Genomic DNA, 24,301 nt, shown 5'->3' with positions numbered 1-24,301 from the left:
AGGGGTTATATAAAGTGTGTATCCCCCTTATCTGACTAGAAACAAGGGTCCCTATTTGGCAAAGGTACCTACCTCTGCCAACTAGAGACCCCCATTTCTAACATTGGTGGTCAGCGATGGGATTTGAACCTGTATTTGTACTTGACCCACAGTTATTGGTGTACATCACTAGTTTAGTGCAGACCACTTCGCAACCACATACTGTATTTTGCTTTTGGTTCTATTTTTGAATGACCCTTAAAAGTATCCACGCATCATGTCTCAGAATGGTAAACCAGCAAGTGAGGCTGCAGGATTGGAGTTTGAGATTGAAATGTTGCATTCCTACAAAGTAGATCAGCTCAAGCAATTTTTCAAAGATTTTGGATGTCCCATGAAGAGCAGCTCCAAGAAGGAGGCGCTACAGAATGCCTTAAGGGCCTGGTGGGAGGCCAAAGAGGCTGGGGAGCCAGGTGATGCTGAGGTGGATGAGGATGCACCAAGGGATGGTTTTAGGTCACAGGATCTGCCTGTGTCAAGAGCAGCCTCCAGGGCTGGCAGCGTCTATTCCGCTAGATGTCTTTCCCCAGAGGAGCGGGAAGAGAACCAAAGGGTCAGAGAGCATGAGCTGGAGGTCATGAGCTCCAGACCAAGGCACAGGAGAGCAAGAATGCACGTGCCTTGGAAGAAAAGAAACTGCTTTTGGAGAGCGAAAAGAGGGCAGAGGAGAGCAAGAAAGCTCTCGATTTGGAGGAAAAGAAATTGCTTTTGGCTCATGAGTTGAGCATGAGGGCACTGGACATTAAGGCCAAATAAGTGGAGTCCAGTTCAAGTGGCGGTAGCACACAGCCAGTGCAAGGGGGTAAGGTGTACATACCCAAGGACTTAGGGCCAGATGTACGACCAAGAAAATTGCGAGTCGCAATCTGCGAGTCGCAATTTCCGATGTACAACAGTGTATTTCACACGGTTTCCGATTCCCAATGGGGTCACAAAGTGCGAGGCTCATTAATATTAATGACACTTTCGCAATGTGTGAGCCCATTGGGAATGACAGCCCTCCCAGGGATGGTGGCCTGCTGGGCTCAGCAGACCACCATGTCTGGGACTGCTTTTTAATAAAGCAGCTTTCTCTTTCTGAAATGCAGCCCATTTTCCCTAAAGGAAAACGGGATGCATTAAAAAAAGAAAAATGAAACCGTTCAGTTTCATTTTTTTAAGGGCAGGCAGTGGCCTGCTTTAAAAAAATATTTTCCAACATACTCACAAAGGGGAAGGGGTCCCAAATGAAGTCTCAAAACACTAGTACATAGCATGTTGACTCGCAGGGACTCGCAAAATAGCATTTGTACATGATATTACCCATTTTTGCGGCCGCAAACAGGAGGTTCTCCCGTTTGCAGCAGCAAAAAAGGGTCGTACATCTGGCCCTTAGTGCAGAATTACCAGAAGGGTGATGATATTTATGCATGGTTTACGGCATATGAGATAGCCTTGCGAATGAATGAGGTTCCTGAGAAGCATTGGGGGACGGGCCTGTGGAAACACTTTGAGGCCACAGGGAGGGACACCCTACCTGCTTTAGAACAGGTGGGTACCCTGACCTATCCCAACATGAAGGAGGCTTTCTGCCTCAGGTATGGGCTCACTCCAGAGCAGCACAAGAGAAGTTCAGGAACTTCAAAAAGCTTGACTCAGGTACTTGGTTTGAATGTGTGAACATGTATATGCGTGCACTGGAAGGTTGGATAAAGGGCAGCAAGGTAACTGATTACCAGGGTTTGTGCAACTTGATTAGTTGGGAGCACTTAAGTAGTCTGTGTGTTCCAGAGCTGCACCAGCATCTATTGGATAGTAAGCTAACTGATCCCAGGGAGCATGCTAAGGAGGCGGACCGCTGGACTAGCACCAGGGTCCACAAGGGGATTGTGGGTAACCCAGCCAAGGGTGGGCAGGGTTCCCAGCAGAAGAGTGGAGGGGGCAAAGGTAACCTAAAGGAGTTCTCTAAAGGGCCCCAAAACAGTTCCCAGGGTAAGGAGTCCCAGCCCCCCAAGCCTAAAATGTCCTGGCCCCCTAAGGGCAGATACGACAACAGGGGTCCCCCAAGTGTCACTTATTTGGTCAGGTGTGTCACTTGCCAGAGATCCTATGTGCCCCAATGGACCCCCAGCACCCACTGGTGCTCCGTCACTGGGATTAGTGAGTGTAGCACTGAGGGAGAAATTGGTTCCTATTGAAGGGGGGGGCAAGCAGTTATGATCCTGGTCTCATTAGGAGACAAAGAGATGGCCCAGGGATCCTATCTCCCTGAGATCACTAAGAAATACAGGCAGTGGGTGACCATCAATGGGAGGAGAGTGGAGGCTCTGATAGACACAGGAGCCAGTGTGACATCAGTCAGGTGTCAATGGGTGTCTGAAGAGCATGTTATTCCTAATGTACTTCACCCTGTAGTTGCAGCAGACAACTCTGAGCGCGTATGTAAGGTAGTGCTAGTTCCCTTTGAGTTAGGAGGGGCCTCAGGTTCCTTTAAGGTCGTTGTTAGTCCATCCATGCCTGTAGACTGTCTGCTTGGAAATGACCTGGAGAGTTCCCCATGGAAGGAGGTGGAACGCCAGGCTTATTTGGAGATGTTGGGTCTGCCTGAGTGGGTCTGTGTGACCACTCAGTCAAAGGCAGCCAGTATGGGTACTCAAGAGGACCTGGAGCCTGAAACAGTGGCCCAGGTACATGCCAGAAAGAGAAGGGGCAGAGGGCATGAGAACCCAGCCCTCCAAGTTCCCACGGTCCAGGAGGAGGCAGAAACTGAGGGGGATGCCCTGGAACCTACAGGGGAACAAGTAGCCAAACTGGGAGACCTGCCTGAGCTGACCCATTGGCAGCAGGAAGGGGGCCCCTCCAGGGAGGAGTTCTGCAAAGAGCAGATGGAGTGCTCTATTCTTGTTGGTATGCGGCAACAGGCTGCAGACCAGGCAGCAGGCGATCAGTCCGGATCACATCTGATTTACTGGGAAAATGGATTACTATATTGTGAGCCTAAGGTCGCTGAGCTCGCTGCAGCCCGTGTGCTGGTGGTACCCGAGCGCTTCAGGACTTTCCTCCTTAGTCTGGCTCATGACGTGCCTATAGCAGGACATTTGGGGTGCGACAAAAACCTATCAGAGGCTTGTCACCCACTTCTACTGGCCCCAAATGAGAAGGAACATTGGTACCCATTGCAGATCTTGTCCAACTTGCCAGGCAAGTGGCAAGATTGGAGAAAAGTGTAAAAATCTCCATCCAACCCTTTCCTGTGGTGAGCACCCCTTTCGAGCGGGTGGGCATTGATATTGTGGGACCACTGGAACCCAAGACAGCCTTAGTCAACAAGTTTATCTTGATCTTGGTGGACCATGCCCCCCGGTACCCAGAAGATGTCCCTTTCTGGACAATCACAGCCCCCCGGCTGTGCATTGATGGGGATCTTTTCCTGTTTGGGGTTCCCCAGAGAGGTGATCTCTGACCGAGATACAAATTTAATTTCGAAGTACATGACAACTTTGTGGGAGGAGTGCGGGGTAGCTTACAAGTTCACCACTCCTTACTTCCTCAAGGGAATGGGTTGGTTGAGAGATTCAACCGAACCCTGAAGGGCATGATTAAGGGTCTTGCAGAACCCATGAGATGGAAATGGGACGTCTTTTTGCCATGCCTGCTGTTTGCCTACAGGGAGGTACCCCAGAAGTCCTTAGGGTTCAGTCCCTTTGAACTACTGTACGGTCACCCTGTGAGAGGACCTCTGAGTCTGGTGAAAGAGGGTTTGAAGAGAACTCCTGATAAGACCCCACAAAATGTGTTCAGCTATGTGCTGGCCTTCAGAAACCAGACTCAATGCTTCAGTGTAGTCCCAATAATACCGTAATGCAGGACCTACGCTGTTTACGGATAACATATACTGTGGGTCTGATGGCAGACTGACTCTGTGCGCCCTGTCACATATGTTAGCCTATGGTTTGCATTAGCTAGCTCGTAGTGCCACTAAAATCTCCTGTTATCAGAGAGATTAGTTTTTGGCAACCTCAGAACAAAATAACCTCAGACACGTGGAAACAATATACTACTTTTCACCCAGCCGAGCGTTTTTACAATAAGAATTTATTGAACCGTAGTTCTTCTCATGTAAAATAAGTGCGCTGTTACAATTGTAACACAGTAGCAGAGATATAGAACCTGCAGTACAGTGAATAAAAAGGAATAGTATTGTTCTACCATTTTGCAATAGTCACGAACATATACATGAATATGAAATGCATTTATAAATTAAAGTGCGTACTCCTAAGATGCCTGACTAGATGTACCTAAGCGTACCTAGTATGTGAGTAGGTGCTACAGAGCCTAAGAGCCAAGAATCCCGCTAGGATTGAGTCGAACCCCCATACCTGAATAGTGAGAGTGTGGGACTTTGTCCTGGACTTGAGCTGGACACCCCGCGAGGGATCCTCAGACCACTGTCAGCTGGAGCTGCAGCGTCTCTGGTCAGTGTGTCGGTCTTGAAGTCTCGGTTCCCTCCTGCTCTCTGGTAGCAAGAGGTGCTGTATTTATACAGTCTATGTTTGTGTGTTACCCATTGTTCAGTATGAGGATGACGTTGGGGATTAAACCTTGTGCGTCGATGGGAGAGGAGAAGTATACCTCCTGGAGAGTTAACTCATCAATTAATCATATGTGCTAAGGATGACGTCTTAGCAATATTGATTGGGAAAAACCCACCCTCGGCATGGAACAAGGTGAAAGGTTTAGTCCATAAAAGGCTGCAGTCCTTATAAGGCATGATGTCCCTATAAGGCATTCTGTTCTTATTTGGAGTTATGTCCTTATAAGGCTCGTTCATATGAAATAACGGGGAGATGATATAGGGAAAGTGTACGATGTTCCCTGGACCTATATTAGGGTACCAATATGAAATATAGCACTCGCTCAGGCGAACCTAGAAGCTAGCCAGGAAGAAATAAAAAGATGGTACGACCAGAATGCCACTCTGGTAGAATTTCAACCTGGTCATAAAGTGTGGGTGATGGCACCAGTGGAGCCTTGTGCGCTCCAAGACAAGTGGACTGGTCCATATGAGGTGGTGGAGTGCAAGAGTGAGGTGACCTATTTGGTTGACTTGCAGTCTCCTATGAACCCTTTGAGGGTCCTGCACGTGAACCACCTCAAGCCACAGTTTGAGAGGTCTGAAGTAACTGTGCTCCTTGCAACAGATGATGGAATGGAGGAGGAGAGTGAGCCTCTTCATGACCTCCTGTCAGCGAAAGAACATGATGGGCCAGTGGATGGGGTAAACCTCTCTCCTACCCTGACCCCAGAACAGCAGAGGGACTGTCGCCAGGTGCTAGGACAGTTCGCCTCCCTGTTCTCCCTGATACCAGGAGTCACCAATTGGTGTGTCCATGATATGGACACTGGGGACAGCCCACCTGTGAAGCAGAAATTTTACAGGGTAGCTAACAAGGTCAGGGCCAGCATCAAGGAGGAAGTTTCCAAGATGTTGGCGTTAGGGGTGATAGAGCCCTCCAGCAGCCCCCGGGCTAGCCCAGTGGTCTTAGTGCCAAAAGCTGCTGCACTCAGTGCCACTCCAGAACTTCGGTTTTTTCTGGACTACCGCAGTGCTTAATGCGGTCACCAAGACTGACATACACCTCATCCCCAGAGCTGATGACCTCGTGGATGGGTTAGGAGCTGCCCAGTACCTCAGTATGTTTGATTTAACATCTGGGTGCTGGCCGATTGCCTTAACTGAGGGGACCAAAGCGAGGTCAGCATTTTCAACACCAGCGGGGCACTACAAGTTCCGGGTTATTCCCTTTGGGTTGCAAAACGCCCCTGCCACCTTCCAGAGATGGTCAACCAGGTACTGTCCGGACTGGAGGAATTCAGCGCCGCCTATCTGGATGACATTGCTCTGTTCATCTCCAGTTGGGAGGAACATTTGCAACACCTCTGCGAAGTGTTGAAGGCTCTGCACAGGCCAGGCCTCACTATCAAGGAGAGTAAGTGCCAGATATGGCAGGAATTTGTGGTGTACTTGGGACACCAGGTAGGGAGCGGATAGGTGGCGCCCCTCCAAGCAAAGATTGACACCATTCCGGCTTGGGAGCCCCCCAAGACCCAGACCGAGGTGAGAACCTTCTTTGGTCTCACCAGGTACTACAGACGGTTTGTCAAGGGATATGGCACCATTGAAGCCCTCTTGCCAGAGCTGATTCAAGGAAGCAGCCCAAGAAAGTGACCTGGACTGGCCCCTGTCAGGCCGCTTTTCAGGTCTTGAAATCTGCCATGTGCACGGCACCTGTGCTTAAGACACCTTATTTCTCCAAAGAGTTTGTTGTGCAGACAGATGCTTCAGAGCATGGTGTGGGAGCAGTACTCTCACAATTGAATGACGAGGGCTTGGACCAACCTGTAGCTTTCATCAGTAGGAGGCTACTCCCCAGGGAACAGAGGTGGAGTGCAATTAAAAGGGAAGCTTTTGCTGTGGTTTGGGCGATGAAGAAGCTAAGGCCCTACTTGTTTGGGACTCACTTCTGGGTTCAGATGGACCACAGGCCCCTCAGATGGTTGATACAGATGAGGAGTGATAATCCAAAATTGTTGAGGTGGTCCATCTCCCTACAAGGAATGGACTTCATGGTGGAACACCACCCTGGTACAGAACACGCCAATGCTTATGGTCTGTCCAGATTCTTCTGCCTTAATGATGAGAACTCCCAAGAGGGTAGGAAGTTCTCCCCACTTTTCAGCTGGAGGGGACACGTGTTAGACCTGGCATCCTTGGCGTGATTTTCCCTGACTTTTTACCTCTACCTCTCATGTTTTTGATGCTGTGCTGGATTTCATTTTTGCTGGTTTAGATGCTTTGGGCACTTTGCCACTGATGATCAGTGTCAAAGTGCAAGTGATCCCTGTGTAAATTGATATTGTGATTGGTTCTCCCTGATTGACATATTTGTTTTACCAGTAGGTCCCTAGTAAAGTGCACTGAGTGTGCCAGGGCTGGTAAATAAAATGCTACTAGTGGGCTTACAGCACTGATTTTGACACCCACATGACTAGCCCTAAAAGAGGCCTCAGGCCTGCCACCGCAGTGTCTGTGCGTAGTTTGTTAACTGCCATGTCGACCTGGTAAGTGCACCCACTCGCCAGGCCCTACCCTTCCCCTTCCTTACACAAAGGACACTCCTATAGTAGGCCCAATGTACCCCCCTGGGCAAGGTGCAGTGTATGTGAAAGGTAGGACAAGTACTGGTGTGTGTAACATGTCCTGATAGTGAAATACTGCCAATTTCGTTTTTCACTATTGAAAGGCTAACTTGCCCATAGGACAGAATGGGGACAGCTTTGTAACATTTTACATATGCAAAAGGAACAATTGATGGACGGAATGCTGGACAATGCAATCATTCACCCCCAGTCACAATGATCTGGGTTAAATCCATCATTCTTTTGCTCACCACACCACCCCAGTTGGGACCCAGCCATATGCAAATCAGTCTTGACCCTGTTCCTTGTGGGAACAGTCCAGCCCGAACTGCCAAGCCAGGTCCTCCCTGGATGGGAAACAAGCATCCTGGGACCGGTTTCATGGCAATCACCCTTCTTCAGCCAGGCTAGCTTGAATCCTGTGGTGTAGTGAGCACGGGACCCACGTCTGGGCATACCCTTGCCACATAGGGCGACATATGCAAAAGAAACAATTGATGGACGGAATGCTGGACAATGCAATAATTTACCCCCAGTCACAAGGATCTGGGTTAAATCCATCATTCTTTTGCTCACCACACCATCCCAGTTTGGACCCAGCCAAATGCAAATCAGTCATGACCCTGTTCCTTGTGGGAACAGTCCAGCCCAAACTGCCAAGCCAGGTCATCCCTGGACCAGAAACAAGCATTCTAGTACCGGTTTAAGGGCATCACCCTTCTTCAGCCAGGACAGCTGCCTTGAATCCAGTGGTGTAGTGAGCACGGGACCCACGTCTGGGCATACCCTTCCCACTTAGGGTGACATATGCAAAAGAAACAATTGATGGACAGAATGCTGCACAATGTCATACATTCACCCCAGTACTGAGATCTGGTGGGAGGAGTAGCACCTGTACCTAAATAGGGCTGTGCCTGCCTTCCACAATGCTGTCTCCGCCCCCCTGCGGTGTGTCTGGAGCCAAGGCTCACACTGAAAAAGGATGTTGTTGTGCACTGGCAGAAGTGCCCACAGAACTGGTTTGGACTGGGCTCAGAGCCCCTTGCTCAAAGGGATCAAATACATTTTGGGGTATAAGTATTAGACCTAAAACACCTGAACTTTAGACTACTTCTGGAATCAAGAGGAACCTTATCTGGGGGGAAGATCTGAAGAAACTGAGGAGAAGTACTGTCCTTTCTGTGTGTCTGGGGTTGGCCTGCAGTTGCTGTTTCTGCTAAAGAAAGGAGAAAGAATTTGCTGTGTGCTGGGTCCCCTGCTTGAGGAAAGTCTCCAAGGGCTTGAAGAAGAGCTTGCCTCCTGTTTTGAAGTCCCAGGAACAAAAGGACTTCACTCCCATCTCCCCTAACTTCCTTGCTGGGAGTTCTGACATGCCAGGAGGTGCCTGTAACTGTGTTGGGTCTCTGGATGTTGTTTCTGCCGTTGGGAGCTGGAAGAAACCCAAGAGAAGTAAGAAATCCTGTTTCCGATGCCGTCGACGCCGCTTCTGTTACACAGCGACCTGCACCGAGGGCCGGGAAACAGCTCGTGAAGTGACCGATGTAGCGCCCAGCCTGCTCCGTAGCTACGACACCCTATGACGCCCGCTGACGCCGGCAGTGATCGGCCGTGCCCGACACCAGCGCTTGCATCGACTACGTCTTCGCCAGCACCTGCATCTTGTTATCGCGGCGCCGATAAACGCAGAGAGTAACTCGATAAACTTCGTCGCCGACGTCACAGCATCACCGGAGCTGACATCGACACAGTGCATCATTTTCAAGTTACTGTGTGTTTTGGGGTTTGTGTGAGTCTGCGCCCGACTCCGTGATCCTCGCGGGCGGCGCTGTACTTTGGGTTTTGTACTGTCCTGATGTCGTAATAGCCCCAGTTGGTGCTATTTGATTTCTACAAGCTTATTTTTGCAACATCCTTTTTAAAGAATTTTTTCTGAGTATCTGTGTGTGGGATTTTTGTCTTTTTGGTCTTGTTTAGCTTAGATAAAGATACTTTATTATTCTAAACTGGTGTGGTGTCAATTTGTGTTGTTTTCATTGTGTTACTGTGAGTGTTGGTACAAATACTTTACACATTGTATTTGGGATCAGCTCGTGCCAGACTACTAAGGGGGTGACCAGGGGTTATCTAAAATGTGTATCCCCCTTACTCTGACTAGAAGCAAGGGTTCCTATTTGGACAAAGGTACCTACCTCTGCCAACTGGAAACCCCCATTTCTAACAATAGTTATACATTGTAATTATATATGGAGTGAGGAATGGAGAATCTATGCACACTTACCTTTTGATATTTTGTCGCTCAATATTATGTTTAGGAGGAGTAGTGTCCCACACTATTCTGTAGTCAATAGTCAGGATCCACACTGTGCAGACAGTGTAAAGGTGTTTGGCAAAATATGGTGGAAGGAGTCTTATGGAATATGGACTGTGGGGCCTTCGCAATTAGGGCATCATAATGGGTCAGACTGGAAAACATAATCAGCCCTAGCAAACAAGTTCAGACCAGCCCCCACTGCAGGCAGCTACAAATAAAATGAGTTCATGTGGGCCTGATTGGATTACAGCAGCTCACACTGCTTTGAAAGCTGCTCTCAAACCAGCAGCACACTGGAAAAATGCCAGAGTAGAACAGTTAACACTATGGCCCGGGCTCAAAGTAATAGTAACCCACTTCTATCTCTTCTTTTCTTGGCTGAAAAAGAAATATTTAAACCCAGATGGTAAGGGTCCCTTTTAAACAACATTATTAGTATACATCTCGTATAATATCATAAATGCTGAAAGGGCTGCACCGCCCTACACGCATACAACAGTCCTGTTCGGTTTAACAGGCACTGGTGTTGTCAACCAACTCCTAGTGGACTTGCTTCTATGCTGAATTCGATAATGCCCTCTACTGCTTAACTATTGTAACTGGGTTCCCAGGCTAATTATACAGTGGAAACAACTTTTTTATCTGACATGAAAAAATAAAAGGCAGAGACAAGTATCTAGGGTGTTCCTTATCTTCGCAGGCAAATCAAAATTTGCTAATGGCTTCTTGTCTCAAAGAACCAGGCAGACACAGCCACTGCCTTCAATTGTAATATTTTAATAATTGATCCCGGCACACTCTTTCACACATAATTCTTTAAAAAGATGACACATTAAAAAAAAAAAATCTAAAATGTCAGTAAGATTCAGTATAGAGGTATACAAGTTACTGCTAACAATTTTGAAAACATCAAAATAAAATATAAATGGCTTTACATTTTATCTATTAAGTCTTACCTTGGGGGTGGTATGGGATACTAAAAAAGAGAACAAAAATGTTATTATTAAAGAGAATGAATTAATACATGTCAAAGATAGGTGAATATTGTTTAGTATAGCAATTTCCTCTTCTTCCCCTTCAGCAAAGAGAGAATCTTGTTTGGTAAATCATATGCCTAGACTATAGCAGCAGCAACCACTTCACAGGCATCAAAAGAAGATACATTCAAAATCTGATTCTTCCATGCCCTTTCATGCTTGACCTCCTTCATCATGTTGCAGGATAGCAAGGTTCCAATAATTGTTCCTGCTATATTCCTGTGTTTCTTTGCAACAAACGCTCTTACACAGCCACCTCATAGTGCATGCACATAAATACATTACATTAAATATTAGAAAGGGAACTGTCCGTCATGGAAACCCACTGCATTCTGGTATGGGTACTTTAATAGGATTTCGTTTTTCACTGCTTGATAAACTTTATTAGGTACATGAGGGCTTTATAAACAAGCCTGACCATGTACATCATTCCATTGTAAGATGCTGATGTTCTAGGTCATAATAATAACCCAAACACAAATACTACCATTTAAAAAGAAGTACCCATTTTTAGGTGTCAACGTTTGGGAGATGCCATATGCTGTTTTGTGTATGCGAGGATTATTAGAACCTGGGTAAACCTAATATAGTTTTTTATTCGGGATAATTATGTAGTGTGAACTGACACAATGCCTAGAGCATGTAGGCCATCTTATCTTCAATAAAATACACCATTGCAAACTTGGACAAAGAGAAAACGGGGTAAACTATTAACGATCCAGAGTATGGTGATACAAGATTAAATTATGCTTTGAAAACCGATGTAAAGTATTATGCTGTGACATACTGAATACTGGTTACTGGGGACCATTGGTTCTAGCAGGTCCCTTCTTTAGATTTAATCTACTTTAGGAATTTGGGTTATTAGTTGAGTTAGGTGACTAACTACCTGAAGTAATAATCACAATCCTTGTCAGGGGGACTTCTTAAAGTGATTAAATTAACCTGAGCTCAATCCCCTAATAGCTATAACACAGAGGAGACAGGCTTAATTTAGGACAATCAGTAAAGTGTGTATGCAGTACCAAAACAGGAATAAAGTCAAAGCAAAACACAATAAAACATTCCTAAACTAATTGAAAAATAGAGTAACTTTTAATAAATAAAATGACACCAAATCAACATATTTCCAATAAGGGTAACTGCAGAGATGAATTTATCAAGTTTAAAATAAAGATAATGACAAAAAGTGTTAGGAATCAATTGCAATCAATTGCCTGTAGTAGACCGAGACCTAGGTACGATTTGAGGCTGACAGCGATGTGGTGCAGGTTGGGACCAGAAACCATGTCTGACCCAGTTGGAAATTTTACCTTGAGACTATGAGTTTGGATAGCCATTGGACACAGTCCAGATGAAGCCTTTGGTTTTGGCATGAAATGCTTTAAGCATGAGAAATTCAAATTTCACGCCCAATGAAGTACTCTCACCGGCCCAACAGTTTTGGCACCTTCACCTGGTCTAGATTTCTATGTTCACATTTAGGGCCTTATTACAAGTTTGGCGGTCCAAGCACCGAAACACCCGCTGTTGTGGTACAACACCTGCATGCTCGACAGTCCGAATGGCATATTATGAAATGGGTGGATTGCTATTGCAAAGACCATGGCTGAACAGCCTACACCACACGCACACCGCAGACCGCCAGGGTCATGTTCGTCGAAAAGCTGCTGCCAGAGGGCAGAGGAGTTTCACCACCGCACATATTATGAGTTAGCTTTCTGATGAGCCGACTGCAGCAGTGGGATTTGGAGTGTGTGCTCACCCCTTTCCTGTTATTTCAGTCAGATTCGGATATGGATCTCTTTTTCAGGTACGCCCATCACAGCTGCATCTTCACCCGAGGATTACGAGCCTGGTTGCGGCGATATACAGGTGAGCCCTTTTTGACCCATATAACCATTGCCTGGACTGCCCACCTATTGGCCGGACTGCGGCAATTTTGTAGGTGGTATTTTTCCAAATGTATCATGCAATGTGTGCATTCGACACATATGCAGTAAAAATGTATACACAGGCATCGATACATATGGAAAACTAATCATCACTGCCGCAAGATCTCCTAAGCAACACCGCTGGGTACCATGGTAAACTCGTAATACAGTGCTCAGAAGACTGCCAGTGCTGTAGTCTTCTGACAGACGCGCCGTTCACGCAGTTGGACTGCTAAACTTGTAATGAGGCCCTTAGTCACTTTTCCAGAGGTCAAAATTATTTAGCAGGGCAAGGCTGCAGGTAGCAGCTGAAAGGGCTCCAGATAGATCCTGCTGAATAAGATTTGCTGATGCAGAGAAGTTTTGCATAGGAGAAACCGGAAACCTCAGCTCAGCGGGCTGATTGGCTTAGCAGGTTCTCCAGGAGCTTAATTATCTGAGTATGGGCAAGTTAGACTATATCTTATTTAATTTAAGTAATCTAGAGAGTACTAAATATAGTATTCTAAATCTACATTGTAAATGTAGTAACTGTGGGATTTATTTTAACCACTCTACTAAAAGGGCATGGGTCATGGATAATTTTACCCCTAACTTATGGACAGATGGTATGAGAGAGCCTGTGCCAAAGCAACGTTGTGCTTCCTCCACAACTCTCTGTGCGTGGTGTGGAACAAATTTGAGAATTGGAAGTTTAAGCAGACTCAGAATCCAGGCATTATGTTTCTCTCAGAAACATGGCACGGGAGTCCTCTGGCTCCAACATTGACAAGGCAGTTCGCACAGGTTATTCCATACTCAGACGAGAACATACCAACAAAGTCGGGGTTTGCAATTCTCTGCCAGTATACATTCAAACGCTGCAATTTGAAATTAGAGTCCCCAAATAGCGAGCCTGTTAGCAATGGGGGTCTCTAGTTGGCAGAGGTAGGTACCTTTGTCCAAATAGGGACCCTTGCTTCTTGTCAGGGTGAGGGGGATACACACTTAAGATAACCCCTGCTCATCCCCTTGGTAGCTTGGCACAAGCAGACAGGCATATCCCAAAGGCAATGTGTAAAGTATTTGTACCAACACTCACAGTAACACAGTGAAAAAACCACAAATGGACACCACACCAGTTTAGAAAAAAAAATATCTTTATTTATACGTAACAAGACCAAAACGAAAACTATGGATGCATGATTTTTACACAAAGTACCTGTAGATTTGTCAAAATTCACAAGGCCAAACAGCCGCAGTGTCGGATACGTCGACTCCTGAGAGCTTTGGGAGGTGATGCGACAGTTCCGTGGCATGCAGAGGATGAGTTGCATCGAATCTGGTCTGTATGGGGAGTGATGCGTAGATTCTTCATGACTGTTCCGGTCCGCAGGTGATGTGTTGGGAAAACTTGCCACACAGGTGCGATGCGTGGAAATCCGGGATGAGTCAGTGATCAATGAGGTGGCGTTGAGCGGCGCTGGGTCAGTTTTCTTCAGGAGCGATCGCTCGATGTGTTGATTGTTGCAGCGGCGACAGGCGCTGTGTCAGTTTTTAAAGCAGCATGGCAATGCGTGGAAATTCTTCTTGCACCATGAAAATGCTTCGGAAAAACAGCTGCAACATTTTTTGCAGTTCTTCAAGTTTCTTCCTTCTTCCAGCTCCCAAAACAACAGCAACAACGTCCAGAGGTCCGAAACTGGCACAGGCACCTCCTGCAAGGTCAGAACTCAGAGCAGCAGAGTTCAGGGTGAGCAGGGGGTGAGGTCTTTCTGTCCCTGAGACTTCAGAATAGGAGGGCAGCACACCGGTCCTTGGATATCCATTTCAAGCAGCGGAACAGCACACAGCAAGGTCCTTCTACTTTCCTTGGCAGAAAGAGCAACTGCAGGCCAACCCCACACAGCAAGGGGGAGTACTTCTCCTCGGTCTCTCCAGCTCTTCTCCTTGGCAAAGGGTCCTCTTGAATTCCAGGGATGATCTAAATGTCTGGGGTCTGGGCCCCTCTGTTTAGACAGTAAATCTCTTTCTTCTCTCCTGGCTCGGGTTTCTTAGCTCAGTCAAAACTAGTTCTGGGGGCACTTGAAAATCTCAATACAGTGCAAACACTTCCCATTGTAAGTGTAAGCCATGGGCCCAGACACACCACAGGGGGCTGGACACATCATTGTGGAAGGCAGGCACAGCCCTATCCATGTGCAGGTGCTACTCCTCTCACCACTCCAAATGCAGACCAAGCCTATTCAGCCTAGTGCTGACTCACCCAGACTCTCTGGAGCCACTGCACCTCCCCAGCCCCTTTCACTCCAAAGCCAGACAACCAATATACAACCCAGCAGATGCACACAGGATGGCTAAGCACACAAATACGTACTTTCTAAAAGTGGTATTTTCAAACACAGAATGTAAAAATCACCTTTCCTAAAAGATGTATCTTTAGATTTCTGAGTTCAGGCATACCAAACTTTTTCTTTCTACCTTGTTTCCAGGGGTAGTCATGTTTATAAGATGTTATAAGCAAACTCCCCATTCTTTCCTATAGGAACAGATAGCCTTGCAATAGTGAAAAATGAAATTGGCAGTAGTTCGCTATCAGGACATGCCACACACACCATGGCATGCCCTACCTTTCACATACTCTGCACCCTGCCCACAGGGGTTCGTTGGGCTTACCTTAGGGGTGACTAACATGTAAGAAAAGGGAAGGTTAGGGCTTGGCAAGTGGGTACACTTGCCAGGTTGACATGTCAGTTTACAAACTGCGCACAGGTACCGCGGTGGCAGGCCTGAGTTACCTTTTCACAGCTACTCATGTGGGTGGCACAATCAGTGCTGCAGGTCCACTAGTAGCATTTGATATACAGGACCTGGCACACTCAGTGCACTTTACTAGGGGCTTATCAGTAAATCAAATATGCCAATCATGGATAACCAATCATAATAACAATTTACACAGAGAGCATATGCACTTTAGCAATGAATAGCAGTGGTAAAGTGCCCATAGTCCTAAAGCCAACAATAACAGGCCAGGAAAAAATAAGAGGAAGAAGCAAAACGTTTTTGGATAACCCCGGAAAAAGGGCAATTTCCAAAAAGTCCTTCTTCAACTTGGAGATTAATACCTCATTCTCCTTTAGTGGAGTGCTCATTCATCGTCCTACAGGGCTGTGATCAAATTTGCTCAAGCGCTCGGGGCAATGCTGGAGGCTTTTATGCATAAACACAATTTTACCTTCCTAAGGGATGTAATTTACATTTTGAGAACACTATCAATAATGACACTATTGCAGTTTGTTGAATGCCCCACCCTTTGGGCAGAATATATGCCTTATTCTCCACAACCAGGACCTACAGTCATTCTCTGTCCTTCCAATATGGTATGATCACCTAGAGGTGGCTTTAGAATTTCGCTGACCACCCCCACGAACAAGCAGGCCTCTCCTTTTCCTATGCGGTGCGCTTGTATATGGATCAACTTACTCAGGATAACTTTACTGACACTCTTATAGCTAACATGCACTCATGGCAAGCTAATGAAGAATAGGATGCTATTAAGTATGCGGCAGGATTGCAACATTACCAGACATGCTAGACCCTATCCAGGAGGTCAAACAGAAAAGGAGACAATCCTAAAATTCTCAAGCAGAGATGCAGAAGACTATATCAGAAATGTAGGAAAGACTAATGGTTAAAAGATAAATTGATCTATAGGAAAGTGATACAAAAATATAAACAGGCAGTCTTTGTTGAGAAGTCTAGTTATTTCTCACTTCAAATAGAAAACGCACAAAGCCCAGCCAGAGAACTATTTGCAGTGGTTAGGAATCTGTTGAATCCCCCTCAGCTTCCATAACCACGGGTCTTATTTGACTAGCTTGCCACCCTTTTCCCTGATAAAATATTTAACTGGAATTCCATTTAGAGAATAGCCCAACCTCTAGTCGTGTCTGAATAATGTTGTCAATGAGCAGCATGGTTTGGCTCTTTTCAGAAGTTCTCAGCCCTCAATGACTCTCAAGTCAGGAATGTACTTCTTACATCTAAATGAGGGGTTCCCTTGAACCCCTGTCCACCACACATCCTCTAGTTAGCTCCCAATATCATTCCCACATGCCTCACTGAGTTGTGTATTGCTGTTATTGAAGTCAATATTTTGACACAGGCCTGGAAGAAAGTTACTGGGATTCCTCTCCTTAAAAATCCATCAGCAGATCTTAGGAAACTTAAGAATTATAGACCTATTTCTCCATTACCTCTCCCATGTAACATATAATAGAGAGTCCTGAATTAGGAGCTTACTAGAGTTATTGAACATAATAATCTTCTGTCAGTGTCTCAATCTGTTTTCAGAAGCAGCCACAGCATAGTTGGCACTGGTGGTGGTTTCTGATGACCTTAGAGGTGTTTTTGATCAGGACCTAATCTTGCTGGACCTCTCGGGGTATTTAATGCACTGTCCCACTCCATGCTATGGGTCCACCTAGCCCAACTCTGGAGCAAAGCTAAGGCTCTCAAACTTCTATATCCTTTCTTGTGGATAGAACTCAAACAGTGTTGCATGATCTGTTTTGATTTAAGCTCTTCACTCTCCCTTTGTATGTGCCACAAGTTTTATCTTTAAGTCTTACACTTTTTAATCTGTAGGTATCTCCTTGGTAGATCTTCTGGTCTCTCTGTAGTATTGTACACAGAAAAAACACAAATTATTATCATTATTACTGATTATATTCAGTTAGTTGCTGACAATTTCCAAAATGACATGAGTGAAGTAGGTATCTGGATGAAATCAAATTGTCTCAAATTGAATGTCAAGAAGATAGCGGTATTGCTGTTTGGTAGGGATTCAACTATGTGTTCCAGCACCTGGTGGCCAGGGGAGTTAGGCGCTTTATCTGTGCCATTCAAATCTGCTAGCAATTTAGGAGTTGTCTTTGACAGATTTTTATCATTCACCACATACATCAACCAAGTCACGGCTGCCTGATTTGCAAATATATGCTCACTGAAGATTTTCCCTTTTATTTCGATCTCCTACGGGAAGACAGTTACACAAGCCTTAATTGCCTTGGAGGTCAGGACTCACTCCAGCAGAGGCCAACAGCAGGGTCTAGGGAGATCCAATAAGAATTAGTCAGCCGCACAGTTGCAGGAAAGGCCCCTGTAGGAGTGCACTTATTTGATCGGGATACAAGAGGGAGCAGGTCCGGTAGTGTTCTGAAGGCCAGGTGATGCAACATTTATACCTGACACCAGCTTGTAGGTGGGGGTGACTTCTGGCCCTTCCTTAACCAATGGAGCAAATGTTCTCAGGGTAACCTTATCCACTTGTGTAGTAGTTCCTGTCTGCCCTACTGCAAACAATCCCACAATGTTCTTCTCTCCTCAAACCCAAAAATGGTGAAACCCTTCTCCTCTTGTCAGAGCCTCTGTAATGAGCAGCCCCTCCTCTGTGGTCACTCCAAACTAGTTCTGGGATAGCTCTTCTCTGACTGGGTTTGGTGCCTGCCTGACTGGGGAAACAAAAAAAAGGGCTGGCCAGGAGTCAGCTAACAGTTTCCTGTGACAAGGAATGCCTCTTTGAAGTAATTTACGCTTGTCGGTCCACCCCACCTGGACATCTGTATCCAGGGGAACAACAACACCTTCCCTCACCTAGGCCTTTGTCTCTGCTCTGGAAGCAGATTTCACATCTCATTCAGGGCCATTCACTAGCTGCAACAGTTGGAAGGTCAATGTAAATTAGCCTTTAGGAGTTTCAAACTGAAAAAAGTAAACTTTCTAAAAGTTACTTTTCCCCAATATCTATTAAAGATTCAACTCCCATATTGAGCTGGGCTTTTAATAGGTATTAAAGAGAGTGTTTTAATTATTTTTCTAGCTGGTTCCTACCCTAATATAGCAAGATTAATATTTAATACTTCTTCCTGGTGTTTCCCTATGGGCAAGTCAGCCTTCCTACAGTGAAACTAGCGTTTGGGAGCTAGTCACTTTAAGAACATGTTCATATTAAATTTCTAAATGTCCTACATATAAATATCATGCACCGTGGCTTTTGGGCTACAAGGTCTACATAGGGGTGACTTACTAATATTTAAATGGAAGGTTACAACCTGGTAAAGGGTTTCATTAGACAGGTTGAATTGCAGTTTTTGCACCACTAACGTCTGATTAAAATGGTAGATCTGAAACCATGGTCGTACTGGCACTGTAGTGGATGACAGAATAGGTGCTGCAGTCCACTAGTGACATTTAAGTTTCAGGCCCTGGGTATACTATGTATCGTACACTATGGATTTGTAGGCAAGCTAACCAATTTGGCATATGGCAGTTCAAAAATGTTTAAAGGGCGAGCACAAGCACAGCAAACCAAATAGGGCAAACATCTAGGGAGACATCATGCAAAATAGGGTAATTTCCTACAGCTACTAAAGCAGAATGAATATTTGTTTGACTACTAAGCCTGAAATGAATCGTCACATTTGTTTTTTTGCATTACGTTTGCTGCGCCCACAGGCAATGAAATTAATATTTGGTTTTGCTAACATATTTTTATACTGGTGAATGTACAGATTTGTGACATTTAGAAATGTGATCATGTGCTACTTTTGTACTTTTGGACCTTCCAGCCTTAGGGTGATCCTACTCCAAACGTTTTGCCTGCTTGTCTCCAACTTTGCTGAATTATTTTTTTGTTGCCTTGAGGACTCTGTTCTCCTTTTTGTTAGTCAGAACAGTTTAAGTTTAATTAAACAATTCTGTGCACTTTACCACTGCTAACCATTGCTCAAGTGCTTATGCTCACTCACTTAAACATGGTTTGAATGGCATATAACCAATTGGCATATTTAATTTACTTGCAAGTCTCTGGTAGGGTGGTATACCACATACCCAGCGTCCGTAAATTAAATACTATCAGTGGGCCTGCAGCACTCATTGTGCCAGCCACCTAAGTAGTACTCTAAAACTTGTCCTAGGCCTGCCACCACAGCCTGAAGGCAGTGTCAGACTGTTATGTCGACTTGGCATTATTTAAAGTCCCTTGCAAAGCCTTACATTCCCTGTTCATTACATTTAAATCACCCCTAAGGTAGACATTAGGTAGCCCAGTGGCCAGGGGGCTGTATAATTAGAAGATAGGACATGTAGTCCCAAATTTGTTTTTCACTACTACGAGTCCTACCGCTACCATAGGATTACATTGGGTGTTCCTTATTACATCTAATATGCTGACATTCCTAATTAAGGAGGAGGTAGATACTTTATGTTTGGTACCTATGGAATTGTAATGATAAACCCTCTTTGGATTTTTCATTACATTTTCCATCCCTTTGTGTCTGAAGTCTGTCTTAGGTCACATGACTGGGTGTAGCTGACAGACTTTGTTAATTCATCCCAGACAGTCACACAATAGTAGAATTAACTGAGCATTAATGGGTAAGCAGCTGGCAGAGTGGGTTGGGGTGGAGCTGTGCACTGCCCCGCTTGCACCTGAATAGGCTGTGTCCTGTCTCCTCACAATAGGCCTAAAAATACTGTATTGTCAGTGCAACTAGCTTAGAGCCAGGGTAGGGGAGGCAGAAAACTCCCAGAACTTCAAGGGATCTTTCCAGAAATGTCTCCCACCTTCTGGTAGCAGGGCACCAGGATATAAAAATAGGTTCTTTCAGACTTCAGAACACTTCTGGACCTGGGAATACCCTACCAGGAAGAAGGACTGCTGTGCTGCAGAAGGGCTGTCACTCTGCTAGACTGCTGTCCTGGAAAAACTGCTGCCCTGCTGTGCTCTCCTGCTGACCTGCTGCCTGCTGCCCTCCTTGCCGGAGTGAGGAGCACTGGACCTGCATCACTTGAACCTTAAATCCAGAATGACTGCAAGGGATAGTTGGCTGGCCTCCTGATATGACATCTCAGAGACATAAATGGATTCTAACCCCCTTGAATCTGCACCTGGACTCTGCCATCTGTGAGTCTACCCAGCCAAGTGGTGCCATACCAGTCCTGGTCCCTTGGAAGTGGGCCTAATATGCTTCACATCAGAACTGATGCAGCTTATCAGCTGAGCGGTGCATCCTCCAGCCAAACTGACGCCGCTCCTTGACTGAGAGGTGCTACCGCAAGCAGAACCAAGGCATTGCTCCTGATGCGTGGATTGGGCCTGGTGCAGAAGTTCTCCATCACCTTCGTATCTTTGAAACTAATGCCTTTCTGGTGGCGCAGTGCATCACCTACCCAGGTCGTCTCAACAGCAGCTCGATGTTGACGCTGGGACTCGCAGCTACAATGCTCATTGAAGCTGATGCATTGCCCTGGTGGCATGCCGCATCCCCGACAACTGGACTTTGCATCAAAAGTCCCATCGATGGGATCCTCGTCGATGATGCGTACCGGACCTTGACACATCTCAGAAACACATCTCTTTAACTGCGCAATGCTTCCCACATATATGATTCTTGCAACACTCACCAACCAGGATTCAAGGTACTTTTGTTCGGCGGGCCAAGCCTAGCCCCTGGTGCTCCATTACGGTAGGCCTGAACTTGTTACTTTGTCCCAGTCCAGCACGACCAGATCTCTCTTGTTGGTGCTTTGTGCTTTTTGGTACTATTTGCACATAAAACTTAAAAATCATTATCTCCGGTTCTACGTTTTGGATTTTTGTCATTTTTGTGTCAAATAATTTATTAAAATGTAATCTATTTTTCTGAATTGGTTTGGGATTTTCCTTGTGTTGTGATTTCACAGTATTACCATTTGTGCGCTGTATAAATACTTTACACACTGCCTATAAGTTAAGCCTGACTGTTTTTTGTGGCAAGTCATCCAGGGTTAAGCACAAGTTAATTTAGTGGATTCTTGTGTTTCACCCTGCAAGGGGTTGTGGCTGTTGCTTGACCAGGGCTCACACCTCAGTCAACCAAAAACCCAATTTCTCACTTGTGCAATAAATGTACATGTATAAGTGTGGGCTGTACCATCTATCCCTCACACAAATACAATAGAGGGCCAATTATTTAGATTTGGTTGAATAACAAACATAGGTCCTGAGGAATGCCATTAACCTGTATGGGCAGCTAGGCAGAAACTGATAAGTGACATAATTAATATTGATGTGAACAACATTGATTCCCTAATATATTGGAAAATAAATATTTTTTACAAAAATATCATCTTCTATACTCAACTAACAAAAACATTATCAATAACCAAAATGTTGTTGTCAAAAATATCTATTTTCACTTATATCACTAATAAAATTATCAGTCACAAAAATATTGTCACCTTTAAATAAACATATAAATACACACAAATATTAGAACATAAAATATTGTCTGCATAAATATCAGTAAAAATCAATTGATTTAATACAAAAACATACAAATAATATTTAAATAAACATTTGTTTTTAGATTAGCCGTGAAAAAAATTGATCATTACTCTAAAATTATAACAATTGTACATTATTAAAATAAACAGAGATAACCCAAACAAGTCAAACAAATCAAAACATTAACAAATTCTGATAAAACAATTATAACACGTATAAACATTTAAGCAATAAACAAAAAATATTTTATATATAAATGAATCATACATCTAAATTAAAACAAATACACCACAATATATAAAGAACATTATAAAAAACACATACACACTAATTAATGCTCACCATAAAAGGCAATAACTGAAAAGAATTCAAACTAAACCACCAAAAGCAATCAATTTAACTAACAATATAAAAGGCACACAAAATGTATTTAATTACTACTACAAAAACTAAAAATGCTGCAAGGTGACAAGACTCTACTGGATTTACCAAACAGAAACTACAAACAGACCCTCCACAGTAAGCAAAACATGTATTTATACTAACTTATAGACTAATTAATTTTAAAATAAGAATTAACTAACTAAACACTCTCCTACTTTAATCTCTTTAAATACTACTAAAAAACAATTACAGCAACTTCAAAAAAATGCCAAACAGTAGAAAAACAACAGAAATCAAAAACTTGGACAAAGACTAACAAAAAGTAAGACACAAACTCACCCTAAAATGGGTAGAAACTAACTAAACTCCCTCAGGCACTACTAACTACCAACAAACAAACATTTTTAAAAACACTAGGCCTGGGAGGAGTTTGCAGTGTTTTACTCTGCGAACTCTGTGAAGTGCCGGAAAAACTCTGCCATGCTCTGTGGAGTTCAGCCTGCGGCTGAGTCTGTTAAGTCAGCTGCTTGCACTGATTTTTAGTCCCAGGAGTTTGTCCTGTACTGTAATATTAGCACAAACGGCACTACGCATCGTGCCAGAGGGCACTGCTGCTTTTTGCCACTTTGAGTGACTCATTTCTCAATGTGCGTGGTGGCAACCTGCAGCAACCTCCTGCATTGAGAAATCTTGCAAGGAGGAGGCCTAGCATATGAGTTTTTCTTATGAGCACTCGGCAAATTACTGCTGGCGAGTCGCTAGAGAGAAAAAACTCTGCTATGTGTCATTTCATAGAGTTTTTTGGAACTCGACGCTCTGCGTGTAGTACGCAAAATTCCGCAAACTCCGCCGATGGAGCATGTTAGACCTGGCATCATTGGCATGAGTCTCTCCTCCATTTTTTTCTGTTTGCCTCCTCTGTTTACGATGTTTTTGCTGGATTATTGCTTTGGGCACTGTGCCACTGCTGATCAGTGCCACAGTGCAAGTGCTCCCTATGTTAAATTGTTACATTGATTGGTGTTACCATGATTGGCTTGGTTGACTTACTGTTCAGACCCTAGTCTAGTGCACTGCGTGTGCCAAGGGCGTGTAAGTTAACTGCTGCTGGTGGGCTTGCAGCACTGGTTGTGCCACCCACAGAAGCAGCGTGTAAAATGTGTCTCAGGCCTGCCATCGCAGCGCCTGCGTGCAGTCCCTGACTGCCATGTCGACTTGGCAAGGAAACCTACTTGCCAGTCTCTAAACCTTCACTTTGCCACATTTCAGACACCTCTATGGTAGGCCCTAGGGCAGGGTGCATTGTTGGTAAAAGGTAGGTCATGCCCTGATGTGTGTGGCATGACCTAATAGTGAATTACAGCCATTTTCGTTTTTCACTATTGAAGGGCTACCTGCCTCCAATAGGCCAGACTGGGCAGACTGATTATTAACTCCATTATAATCTATCTGACTCAGGGAGCATGGTAGCAAGTCGAGTTTAGTATCCCTGAACTCAGAATTTAATAACACACCCTTTAGGATGGATGGTTTTTAAATTCTATGTTTGAAAATAGCACTTTTAGAAAGTGGCTATTTTCTTGTCCAACTATCTACCGGTCTCTGCTGGTTTGGTGTGTGTGTCAGGGGCTGGGTGGCTCCAGAGGTCTGAATGAGTCAGTGTGGGGTGAATGGGGCGTTTACACATAGAGTGAGGGAAGAGTAGCCTGCCCTGCCTGACACAATACTGGCTCCGCCTCCTGCTGGGCGACTGATAGCCCTGCTCCTGCCAGTGACAATACTGGCTCCGCCTCCTGCTGGGCGGCTGAGGACTCTGCCCTGCTCAGTGAATAGGCCAGGTGCCTCTGCCTGGCAACACCCACAACAAACCTGAGCTGGTGGGAATCTCCCTGCTTGGACAAAGGGAACAAAGGGAAAAAGGGGTATAAGAGAAGGACCCCTGAACCAAGAACTCAGATCACTTCTGACAAGGAAACCTGTACCAAGGACAAGAAGCCTGCTGATCTAAGGACTTGCCTCCCCTTTCTGCCAGAGTGCTGTTTTGCTGTGGAGGAACCTGAAAGCTGCTTCTTTATTTTTGCCAAGGAACAAGGAGAGAGGAACTTGGTGT

At 45.1% G+C, this 24,301-nt stretch overlaps 1 protein-coding gene across 3 annotated transcripts in view; it reads right to left on the bottom strand.

Moving 5' to 3' along the window:
• Window positions 1-24,301, bottom strand: part of CLNK (cytokine dependent hematopoietic cell linker) — a 1,059,843-nt gene that overhangs the window by 516,520 nt on the left and 519,022 nt on the right. For all 3 annotated transcript variants that reach the window (XM_085642412.1, XM_085642413.1, XM_085642414.1), the window contains one exon: window positions 10,486-10,505. In XM_085642412.1, coding sequence (XP_085498538.1) covers window positions 10,486-10,505 — 20 coding nt within the window. The remainder of the gene's footprint in view (window positions 1-10,485; window positions 10,506-24,301) is intronic.

Source organism: Triturus cristatus, chromosome 2_2 (assembly GCF_964204655.1).
Source record: "Triturus cristatus chromosome 2_2, aTriCri1.1, whole genome shotgun sequence".
NCBI classification, from domain to species: Eukaryota; Metazoa; Chordata; class Amphibia; order Caudata; family Salamandridae; genus Triturus; species Triturus cristatus.
Note: the sequence above shows the minus strand (reverse complement) of the source record. Positions and strands in the feature narration are given on the sequence as shown.